At 31.0% G+C, this 13,110-nt stretch overlaps 1 protein-coding gene across 1 annotated transcript in view; it reads left to right on the top strand.

Moving 5' to 3' along the window:
* LOC134725122 (QRFP-like peptide receptor) overlaps window positions 1-13,110 on the top strand; it is a 49,048-nt gene that overhangs the window by 20,953 nt on the left and 14,985 nt on the right. Inside the window, exon 2 of the mRNA XM_063588676.1 lies at window positions 7,552-8,000. Coding sequence (XP_063444746.1) covers window positions 7,552-8,000 — 449 coding nt within the window. The remainder of the gene's footprint in view (window positions 1-7,551; window positions 8,001-13,110) is intronic.

The following is a 13,110-nucleotide window of genomic DNA, read 5'->3' as shown; positions in this document are numbered from 1 at the left end:
AATATGTATTTACGTATTTAGATTTTGTTGTTGTCAATGGTTGTTTGGTCAGCTCCTGTCATATGTATCCCCAACCAATAACAAAAACAGTCATTTTCCACAGCACTTGTCATGTAGATCACCAGCAAATAAAAAAAACCAATCATTTTCCACAGCACTTGTCGCTTAGATCACCAGTTAATGACAACAACAATAATTTTCTACAGCACGTGTCATGTAGATCACCAGTTAATAACAACAACAATAAATTGCACACTTTCTTAGAAGTTATTGTCGTAATTAGTAGAGCTCAGAAGTTTATTAATCTTATACCTATTGGTATTATAAGCTGGTGATTTGCCGTTTTTTTAAATTGGTGTTATTAGGTTTTGTTTTACTTATGAGCTTGCATGCCCTTTTTGTATCTTTTGCCGCCTTTTTTACGACAGTTTCATGTGTCGTAAATGATACCGTATTGACATGGGAAGGAATACAATCGATATATATATAAGACCTAAAAGAGAATGCAATGTTGTGATGGAAATAAAAAAAGCTTTTGTAAGATGATTCAGACAAATGAATTGGAGATATCTTTTAGAATTAATTAAATCTAAATTACACAATCAGACAATCCCAAAAGTAGGATTCTGATGTTCTTTTATCAGCAAATTGTAAAAACCCAGATCAAAGAAAATTACGTTATTGCTTACTGTAAAAAGGCCATTTATAAGAGACAGTTATACTATATGTAACAAACTGGTTAGATATCTGCAAACAGAGTTCGATTTCCAACTTGATTTACCGACCTATCCGTAGCTACATTATTCTTAATGACCTCTACGGTTAATCAAACTGCCTTTGAACTAATTTCTCACAATGTCCAAATGGGTCATTTTATTTTATCGAAAATTAATACAAAATAAATCTTCAATTCATAAACGAAGTGAAACGGTGTGTTTTGTCTCTTTCGAAGCACATCTGGATGTATAGTCACTAAAAGGGATTCAGAAGAAGAACAATAAACTTGAAATGCAATAAAATGTCCAAAAAAAAAAAATAAAAAAAAAAAAAAAAAAAAAAAAATATAAGTTAAAAAATAAAAATAAAAAACTTTATAAATCATAGTCTTTGATGAAATACATGTAGTGACTATTGAGGGATGACTCCGACAGGGACTAACTGTTCAACATTGATGGTATATACCCAATGGTAATTATTCAAAGTTCTATGTTTTTTTTAAAGCACTGACATTATAAATATGAGAAATTACCGTTTCTGAACCTTTTTGAAATATTGAATAACAAAGCCCCCACAACTTTTGTTTCAAATGTTCAATTTTTATTATGTGTTATTTTTATTTATTTAAACATATTTATTTATAGTGGTTTGAGAAACTAGTTTTGCAACTTATATTAATGCCTTTCCACTTTGCGGGTGCGAGTTCTGCCTTGTAGCGGCAATAGCCTGTTCTTTTAAGAAATCTACATGTACCTCTTCCAAGTCAAGAACCTCTTTACTTTGTGTCTGTAGTTACTGCGTATTGTTTTTGTAATCGGAGAGTTGACGTGGTGGGTGTTGATGATAGATATTAAATATCTTTTGTTTTTTTAACATAGGGCTTCTTTTATTGAAATATTAGTACACGAGGGTATAAATTTGCCAGTAGTCAATTGTACCTTGCCTTTAACAATATTGATAATGTGTATTTAGAAAATATTGTTAAAGACTATGATCTCTACCAAAATTCTTAACGTTGCAGCGTATTTACACATTACTGGCATTCAAATGTTTAGAATTGAGAGTTCATGATGAGGGTAAATCAGGAAACTCAATAGGTAATATAATGTATAATATATAATATCTCAATGTCATGAAAACCACATGCTATTATCGAGCACTACTCTGCTGTCGATTTATAGTATACTTTATCATGTTTTGACCTTTTGTAGTACTTTGATTTTTTCGAAAAATAACGATTTTCTTATCCCAGGCATAGATTACCTTAGCCGTATTTGGCACATTTTTTTTTGGAATTTCGGATCCTCAATGCTCTTCAACTTTGTACTTATTTGGCTTTAGAAATATTTTGATATGAGCGTCACTGATGAGTCTTTGGTAGACGAAACGCGCGTTTGGCGTACTAAATTATAATCCTGGTACCTTTGATAACTATTGTGCACGTTTTTTTCTGAGGAAATAAAATATGTGGCCCTGTTGTCTTGTTATAATGAATTTACCTGTATGTCTCATATTTGGGACTAGACATTTCGCAAATTAATCAATGTCTGGAGGAAACTTTGATAATTTAATTATTATTATTATGGGATGTGATCCTGTGTTTTTCTTTGAACTTAAATGTCAATTTGAAGGGATTGTATTTCCTATTGTATCCCAAACAACACATAATGCTTTATGAATTTTCTAAATGGGAACAAGGTTTATACTTTTATAGGATGATAATAGACAAAATCAAGCTTGGTAATTTAACGGAAATTAGTAATTAATTGTGGTCTACTTTTATTTCAAATTAGTTAAATTTCCCCGTTATCCTTTTGAAGTTCCAATATGCATCTTGAACTTTATCCTATTATTAAATCTTTTATTGCTAGAAAAATAATTTGAGATTGATAACAATTTCCTTGTTAAAATAATTTGACAATCTGCCAGTTAATGAACTTAATCACATACGTGTGATATAATTTCCTGGAATGCTCAAATATTTAAATTTCACTTTGAATTCTATATCTTTCATCCATTAAAACTGAATGTTTATCATTTATATTATTGGTGAAGTATTTAATTATTAAATGAAACATAATATTATTGTTTGCCTATCAGAATTGTCTATGCAAGCTTATCTTTAGACTATGATAGAGATTCAAGCGTAGTTACAAAATAAAAAAACCCATATATTATGTCATTTAGAAGTCCTACTTCTAACATTTGGCTAATTTTATGTACGAGTACATGTATATTGAGGTTGTCAACAAGCAGTCTTTAGAACTTAGGGGGTCAGACCCATGTCAGACAAGCTTAATATGATGGTGTTTTTTTTTTTAACATACATTCATATTTGAACTCTTAAATAAGTTCTATAATTATTCTATATATTGCATTGTATTGTATATCCTTGTTTTATTGTATTGCTTGACCCTTATGGCTGTTATTTAGCAATAAAGATTATAAAGATAATATAACGTGCCAGGCTAGACAGTATTTCCAAAATTGTCAGTTTCAGAATGAAAGAAACTAAGCGTTATTTCATTGATTGTTTATTTAAAAGAAATAACGTATCTTCATTGGATAATGTTCTATCTGGTAAGGACGTTAAGTTGTTGATTAATAAAGATATTCAAAATACTTCATTTTTTGTAAAGGTGAACTCACAAAGAATCTACTAAAATATGTACAACATATAAAACCAAACTACTTTTTCATGATAGTTAATTCTTATCGAAATAACAACCTCCTTTACGTGTATGAACCCTATTTGTTACACACTTTGCAACATGATTTTAACTTGTACATGCCAAAGTTTTTTTTCAAGAAAATAAAAACCTACTCCATTTAAGATTAATTTTGCCTAAGGGAGTTAGAACTTTAGTTAGTTAAGATTTCATAATTCTCGAAATGGACAATTTAAGAAAGGTTTTACACGAAATCATGACAGTACGTAAGCATTGACTTCTAAGCTTACGATGCCTTGGGGGTTAATAGTCTGTTATCATCAGTATCGACCCAGTTTTATAAAATATAAAATAACAATTTATAAATTGTATATGTACGTAGTGGTCTCATTGGCAATCATACCATATCTTTTTTTTTTTTTTTTTTTTTTTTTTTTTATATCAGCTGAATTTACTTTTATATGGAGCGCTCACATCCAAATATTAAAAAATCAAAGATGTATAAGTACACATTCGACGCATGTGAAAAACTATATGACCATAATGGACATAAACAGTTTTTTAAGTGCTACATATTTGTTATTAGTTTATTTTTTGTACATAAATAAGAACGTGGATTTCTCGTTTAAATTGTAAAATAAATTGGCATTACGGGGCCTTTTATGGCCCACTATGCGGTATGGGACTTACTCATTGTTGAATGCCGTTCGATGACCTATAGTTGTTATTTCTGTGTCATTTGGTCTCTTATTGAGAGTTGTCTCATTGACAGTCATACCGCATCTTTTTTTATATATAAATCACAGACAAATCATCCCAAGGTCAACTTTGTTTGAGGGACTCAGGCCCTTAGATGCCTAAAAATATAAATTTATAAAAGAGAGCCGAAATATATGAAATAGACATTCAAAATTGTTGAAAATAAACTGATAACGGACAATTTGTGAAGACATTTTAAAAAACATCATTAGAAATTCGTTTAATTTGCACCTCAATATCAAATATGATTTTAAAAACATTGCTTCAGGCAAGGAAATGCTATGAACTTCTTACACCAGAAATGATATTATGATTTTCGTAAATACCATAAGGCTGACACAAACCAACAATTGGTTTTCAACATTATGTTGAAATTAAATCTATCAGTTCCAACTTTTTAAATTTTTGCACTGATGGATCGAAGGATGTAGATACTATGTTGCATCCGCTGTTGTCTATTGAGACTGAACATGACTCTCCTAATGCCTCCGGATGCATCCATCTTTACAACCGAAGCTAACGCAATAATTATAGCCTTGCAGTTAATTTCTGCATCAGACTAATCGAAATGTATTGGATGTCTGCATTCTCTTTTAAAAATTAGCTGTTAACAAAACTTTTGAATTTTTGAAATTCTCAGGCTTTTCTACCTCAGGAATATATTACCTTAGCTGTGTTTGGCAAAACATTTTTGAATTTTTGGTACTCAATGCTCTTAAACTTTGAACGTTATTTGGCCTTCAACATTTTTTATTCGAGCTTAACTGGTAAGTCTTCTGTAGACGAAACGCGACTGGCGCAAATCTAAGATGAATTTATTTTCAAGCTTTAAAAAATGGCAAATTAAACTGTTTAATTCTCAAATGTACATCATATTACGATACATAGATTGGATGTTTGGTTGGTTGGTGTGAATCCAAATTGGTTTACTAAAATACAGTTGTGTTGTATATGAACTCAACCTTTAGAAAAAAATATATCTGGATAAATACTATGAACTAATCTAGTATACTAAATAATAAAGATAATACATGAAAAAATAGGTTAAATGTGCGAAAACATATACTAGTGAATCAATTAACACAAACTTTTGGTCAAACATAAAGAAATTTTAAATTTAATCGGGTTAATCTTCAGTTTAGTGGTCTAAGGCAAGTTGACGAATTTGCCATTCAGAATTGCCTTTACCGAAAATATAAAAGTGTTTTTCTAGATGTCGAAATGTTTTTAATACAATAGGGAAATGTTTAAGAAACTAAGGTTTCAACTTCCACAGGCAAAGTTCACCTTAGAATAAATGCGGTACTCTGTGTATGTACCTTTAGATGGCACAAAGCTGTTAACATTGCAGCGAATCTATACTCAACCGTCGCTTTCAACTGTTTTTGTTCATTCACAATGAAAGTAAATCCAGAAAAGTAGTACAAACGCACGAAATTTATAAAGTGTTTATTTCATTAACGGATTATGTGCGTCGGCATTCGAAATTGAACAAACGTACAATTTTATTTTTCTCTTGATAGGAAAGACATTGAACATTTCAAAGTCAATTGTTTTTCGCATATAAAGGAATATTTAAGAGAAACTCAATAATTTAACTCCTTTTGGTCAAATAAACAAATATTAATGAGTTTGGTTGTAAACTGTGTGTGGTATCTAAATTCTGCAGACTAATTGTCCAATAGGGAATCGTGTTTTAAATTCCAATCGTCCCACAAATCATTTAAACTTGATTTAATCTCTTGGCAGATAACATATAACATGCAAGTTGTTTGTTGGTAAACAGTTGATGTCGAAACACGTCAGAGTTCTTCATTTAGTTGAGTTATGTACTATCAATAAGAGATTAAAAAAGCTTTTCAAAAAATATTGTGTGGGCATTAAATATTATTGCTCGATTACTTTTAAGGATTTCTTTAAGAAAGATTTTAACACGATGAGTTTCAGGATGAACAAGTTTTATAATTGACTTAATAATTCAAGTTTGTAAATTTCCAACTTATTCGAAATTCATTTCAATGAATTGTCTACGTTGATTTACGTGCTTAGAATGTTTTAAAAGTTATTATCAAAATTGTCATGATAAATTTTTGAAAGAACATTTTGTACATTCAGCTTTATCATGTTTATTGGTTTGTCATGGGAAATTAATTTAGACAACAAACAGGCCGTTCACTTTTCCGTAAAAGGCAATCTGATAAAGCAGAAGGTGACAGAGTACTGAAAACCAATTTTTTTTTCGCGAAAACTTGATTTTGCGTTTAGCCTTTCTACGCCACTTCGCGATTTTTTAAATTTCTTTGATGTAAATTATTAAGGAACGATAAAAACAAATCATATTCGCGACGATTTATCTTTGTGTAATTTTTTATTTGCAAAAGTGGCGAAAACAAATATAATATAATGAAGAATATTGAGGTCCTCGTTTGCAGATTGGCACTTCTTCAACGGATGGGCGATATAGACGTACCTTTTGTTTTTGATAAACATATTGCATGCATCGATTTGTTTACAGACACTGCAAATACTGAACAAATTTCAGTTAGATGTCACGTAACTGAAATGATAACAAACGGAATATCTAAATTTATTGCAGCACGATTATCTTATTATTTTAGATTACTTATTCATTCAGACATTAATGTTCAATTATATACACACGTATTGACAATATTACACTTCGATGTGTTGATATTGAGACCATAATTTATTTAAATCAAGAAAAAAATGTATACTAATTCCAAAAGGTCATCTGGAATAATCCCAGTGGGTTCGCTCAAAACTTAAACTTTTAAAAGCTTAATATTTGTATAAGAGAGTTGCTCTAAATGAACATTAACATTACACTGCAAAACCTACACATACTACTACTTTACCAATTTCTTTTTATGCCAAATCTAGGGGAATTAACATTTTCGGTATGTTCGTCCGTTCATTCCGTTTCAGGTTAAAGTGTTTAGTCAAGTCAGATTAAACATTTTGGTCAAGGTAGTTTTTTCTGAAGTTTAAGTCCAATCAACTTGAAACTTAGTACACTTGGTCCTTATGATACGATCTTTTTTTAAATTTTAATGTCAAATTAGATTTTTGACCCCAATTGCATGTTCCACTGAACACATAAAATGTTAGTGCAAGTGGAACATCCGTGTATTATGGACACATTCTTCTTTTTGTATGAAATAATCAATTAATTCATTACTGTATAGTAATAACAAATTTGACTTGTTACATGTCTGAAATGGTACCATGCCTTGCAGACACAGCAGGTTTCACATTTTGATGTTGGTAAACCTTTTTCTATTTTTTGTAACTATGTTAAATGTCATTGTTAATGTATACCCTATGTTTATATTATTGCTATTATTATATTATTTTCATTTAAATGTAGTATTGTTTTCAATTTCAGTCAGTTCACTTGTTGCCAGCATTCTGTCATTGACATTAATAGCATGTGACAGATTTTTTGGAGTAGTGTTTGCCATGAAGGCACATATTATTGAGAGAAAAGCTCGACATAGTATCATTCTTGTATGGCTTTTTTCCTTCGCCATTGCTTCGCCACTTCTTGTCTTCAGAACATTACACCAAAGACAGTGGAAAAATCATTTAGAACAATGGTGTGATGACGAATGGCCTTTAGTTATCAAATATATAAGTTTGGAACATGGTGTTCCAGTTTACCATCAACCAGCAAGAAAAATCTATTGGACAACATTATCAGTGGTTTTATTTTTGATACCAATTCTAGTTATGGCCATTGCGTACACAAGAATCATTAAAACTTTATGGGCAGCAAAGACTCCAGGAGAAAGAGTGCCAAAAGATATAACAGTTCAAACGAGAATGAAAAGAAAGGTAAATATATATAAAAGTAAAGCCTTGTTCCAGTCATCAACTTGTAACTATGTTGGTATTGTTCGGTGGTTCAAAGAAAAAAGAAAAAAATCAGTCCGCTAAAAAATAAACAGAATATACATACCCCGCCAAAATAATGTGGGTAAACATGCTGTTGGTCAGTAACGGACTTGATGACATATGTACACTTTTCATATAAATGACTTTACAATTGGAAACCCTTGATTCAGAATCAAGAAAATTTTAATAAGATATATTCAAATTGCAGTAACTTTTTGATGCAAGGAGAAGCGGAAATAGATGTCGAGTTCTGTTTTTTTTATAGGCACATTTGATGAAATAAAATTGAAAATTCATCAAGGGAAGCTCCGACTTATTTCCCGGCTTTGGCTATACTGTTTTACTTTTGGTTTATTAGCTCTTCATTATTTTTTAAATTGATTTGGATTGCGATATAGAATGGTCTCTAGCAACTTTAAAGGGACATTTATTGTCAAAAATGCTTATTGTGCAATAAACTTTGTACTTCATGAAAACAACATAAATGCCCATACTTCTACAGATTTGAAGTGTGATAATACATTATCTTAAAATTATGATCAGAGGCTTTAATCAATGGCATATTTTTTAAAACCATTTTTTTTTATCTAAGGAATAAAATAATCCTAAATTTCTAGTTTCTATGTTTCTCTCTATTTAATAGAAACAGTAGATACAGTTTTAACACCATTTTCTTAAACGGGATCAGTTTCAAAAGTTCATTGTCGTTTGCGAAAACTATAATGACAGGAAAAAATCAAGATACTATAAAATAGGCGTTTGGATTAGAATAAAAATCGCTATGTTTGATTTGTGGGTGACTTATAAGTTCACTGCAGGGTTGATATTTACTTGGTCTAAGTTGAAATTGATTCCTTGTCAGTTTCATTAATAATTCCTTATCAGGACGTGTAAATTCATTAGATATGCTGGCATGTTGGCATTAATGATTTTCCGTATCCGACTTTTGATTTACATTCTAAATTTTAGCAGTGAAACGCAATATCAAGATAACACCATTAACGACGTTTTTTCTCAATTAAATGGTTTAAATTGTTTCGCCTTTTCATGCATTTTGTTTACATAAACGTTCCATATTTCCCTATGATTATTACTGATAATATTAATGTTTCAAAAACCAGTATGCAATGTTGTTCATCAACATCATTTTTTCTGCAAATGATAATATGTTAAAGCAAGTTATTCTTATGATAAACGAACCAAATTGGTAATCACGCCTTAGAGGAATACAATATGAAATTTAGAATTGTATCTTCTAAAATACTCTGACTAATGCAGAAAGTTTTTCATATTCAAATTATTGATTTTGAATTACAATTTAACGAACCTGGATCATGCATAATAGTTATAATTTAATATTTTTTTATGCACATAATTACTCTTAGATTAAATTTCACCACACTAATGTTTAATCAGCGAAACAAATGCCTGTTCTTCCCTTGCCAGGATTCGAACTCATGCTATTCGGTTATCGAGAGAACACCGCCCACACTGAGTCAAGCGCTCTAGACCACTCGGCTATCTGGACGGACCCAAAAACTTATCTTTGTGTTATGAACTTTTGGTCCTCGATGCTGTTCAACTTTGTACTTGTTTCGGCTTTCAAACTTTTGTATCTGGGCGTCACTAGTAAGTCTTGTGTGGACAAAATGCAATTCTGGCGTATTGAAATTTTAAACTTGTTGCCTTTTGTTAGCTTTTATTGGTGTGTTTCTTTGTGAATTGTGTTCTCCTATTTATTTATATTTTAGTTCTGTAATGTTGTGTTGTCATTTTAATGTTATATTTCACGTGGCCATAAAAGAGGGAGGTTTGGCATGCCACAAAACCAGGTTCAACCAACCGTTTTTTCCTTTAATGTACTGTACCAAGTCAGGAATATGGCCATTGTTATATTATAGTTTGTTTCTGTGTGTGTTACATTTTAACGTTGTGTTTGCGCTGTGTCGTTTTTATCTATCCCAAATTCATGTATATAGTTATGATGTTATATTTGTTATTCTCATATGATTTTGTCTAATGCTTAGTCTGTGTCTGTGTGTGTTACATTTTAATGTTGTGTCGTTGTTCTCCTCTTATATTTAATTCGTTTCCCTCAGTTACCCCGATTTTGTTTTTTGTTCATGGATTTATGAGTTTGGAACATCGGTATACTACTGTTGTCTTTATTTACCTTTTCTAGTCAGTATAATTAAAGTGGTAACACAGTAAATATTATCTTAGAATATTATCGCAGTCAAGAAAAAAGTAATAGTTATCAAAGGTACCAGGATGATAATTTAGTACGCCAGACGCGCGTTTCCTCTACATAAGACTCATCAGTGACGCTCAAATCAAAAAAATATAAAGCCAAACAAGTACAACGTTGAAGAGCATTGAGGATCCAAAATTCCAAAAAGATGTGCCAAATACGGCTATGGTAATCTATACCTAGGATAAGAAAATCATTTGTTTTTCGAAAAGTTTTGTAAACAGGAAATTTATAAAAATGACCACATTATTGATATTCATGTCAAGTGTTGACTACTGGGCTGGTGATACCCTCGGTGATGAAACGTCCTACAGCAGTGGCATCGACCCAGTGGTGTTAATAGTTATCAAAGATACCAGGATTATAATATAGTACGCCAGACGCGCGTTTCGTCTACATAAGACTCATCAGTGACGTTCAAATCAAAACAATTATAAAGCCAAACAAGTACAAAGTTAAAGAGCATTGCAGATCCAAAATTCCAAAAAGTTGTGCCAAAGACGGCTGAGGTAATCTATACCTGGGATAAGAAAATCCTTAGTTTTTTTTCGAAAATTCAAAGTTTTGTAAACAGGAAATATATAAAAATTACCACATTATTGATATTCATGTCAAGTGTTGACTACTGGGCTGGTGATAACCTCGGGGACGAAACGTCCACCAGCAGTGGCATAGACCAAGTGGTGTTAATAGTTATCAAAGGTACTATGATTATAATTTAGTACGCCAGACGCTCGTTTCGTCTACATAAGACTCATCAGTGCCGCTCAAATCAAAACAATTATAAAGCCAAACAAGTACAAAGTTGAAGAGCATTGAGGATCCAAAATTCCAAAAAGTTGTGCCAAATACGGCTTAGCTAATTTATACCTGGGATAAAAAAATGTCCTTAGTTTTTCGAAAATTCAAATTTTTGTAAACAGGAAATTTATAAAAATGACCACATTATTGATAAATGTGTGTTCATTAACATTATATATGCAGTTACTTCTATCATTTGTTCACCAACTATCTCTGCAGTAAAGAATAATATTTTATTCAATTCAAATCTGTATTGCCATAAAACTACATATATGATACACCAAATAGTCGTGCGACAAAAGAAAGGGTAAAGATTTGGACGAAAGGATCCACCCTAAAAAAACGCTGACCTTGAGTAATTTCTCTTTGTCGTTCCGTACCTTTTTGTCATATAGCTCATACTTTTGTATGTCATTTTCGTAATTGTACATCCATTGCTATGAAAGTTAAAATGTAAACGTTCTTTAGAAGTTTAATCACGAATAGCGCTTGTGACGGAAGATATTTAATCTTAGATAGTAATTTTCATTGATGATATAAACCAAAAGGAACCACTAAATAAATGATCAAAAATTTGATCTGTCCATGACTTTATTTCACAAGTGTAAAAAGTTTAACGAATATAATGTCATGACCATCAAATTGATTTTGAACCTAATACCGTTTTCTTTGTTGATAGGAAACAATGACCTTTTTTTCTATAGAATCAAACTTGTAAAAAAATCAAATATATAAATGAACTTTTCAATAGATTGAATTTATTTGCGTAGTTCGTCATTCAAATATAAGTCGCAAAACAAAACAATTCAACGCTACTAAAACCTTTGTACTTATAACTCTTTGTAATCTTTTAATTGAATGAAATCTCAATTTCGTGATTTATCCGTAAAAGGAACTGTTTGTCTATACACCTTGTTGACTTTTGACATAATTATAAGATTGCGTTTCACATCAAATCGTGGTTCTATTGCACAAAACAACAATCTATAATTACATTAAGTCCGACCCAACTATCACGAAAAAATTGTAATCAGTCTCAAAAGGCTTTTATTCAACGTACATTGTACCATCTAAAGATTCAAATCAAAGTATAATCTTGTACGTACAAATTATTCTCCCTTTAAGACTGGCTATTTTGTCAAACGAAATTTGACACGATTTTTTCCACGTTGTTATTAAAAATTTTCCATATCTCATTAATGCACTAATATTTCCTTTGGGAGTTGATGACAATGATAGTAAAATCGATGCATAGTAATTTACAAAATTTAAATAAAAAAAACTAAAACGTCAATTTTTTCATATTTGATGCATATTCAAGATGAAAACCATGTCAGGCCCACTTTTAAAGTTTGAACTTAAACAGGATAAAGGTAAGTTTCGAAGTGTTCAATCGTATAATCATATTAATTTAATAGACATTACTGCGTGTTATTTAGGCATGGCGTTGTCAGTTTTTTTTTTATCTATGAGTTTGAATGTCCTATTATCTTTTGTCCCTCATTTATACACATCGCTTGCCAAACAATCACAACTCAGCATTTGGTTTACTGTTAAGGTGGTCATATTTTTTTATCTTAGTGAACCCATATTGTCTTTATTAGTTTTCAATTACCGTCTCATTGACGTTTACTGTCCATCTAGTTTTGTTCATACTGTAGATCAACTAATTTAAGCGAGCATGTTTATTTATTGCGACTTTCGCGAGTAGAAATATAACAAGAATATATAAAACTTTGATCTGTCTCTATTTAATATTAAACATAAATTAAATATGAAAATAGAAATAAACTTCCTGTGAAGTGGGATAGGTAGGACACAACGCTATATAAAGTATCCGTGAAAGAAAGTTGGTTCACAGAATGTGTATATGAAATGAAAAAAATAATTGCTGAATACGTTTCCTTTTGTTATAAAGTAGCATATAAGTGTAATGTATGATAGTTACATCGCTGAAATTGACCGCACAAAATAAATATGGCGCAATGTTTTCAATAT

This window comes from Mytilus trossulus, chromosome 7 (assembly GCF_036588685.1).
Source record: "Mytilus trossulus isolate FHL-02 chromosome 7, PNRI_Mtr1.1.1.hap1, whole genome shotgun sequence".
NCBI lineage: Eukaryota > Metazoa > Mollusca > Bivalvia > Mytilida > Mytilidae > Mytilus > Mytilus trossulus.
This window is presented reverse-complemented; position numbering and strand designations above follow the sequence as displayed.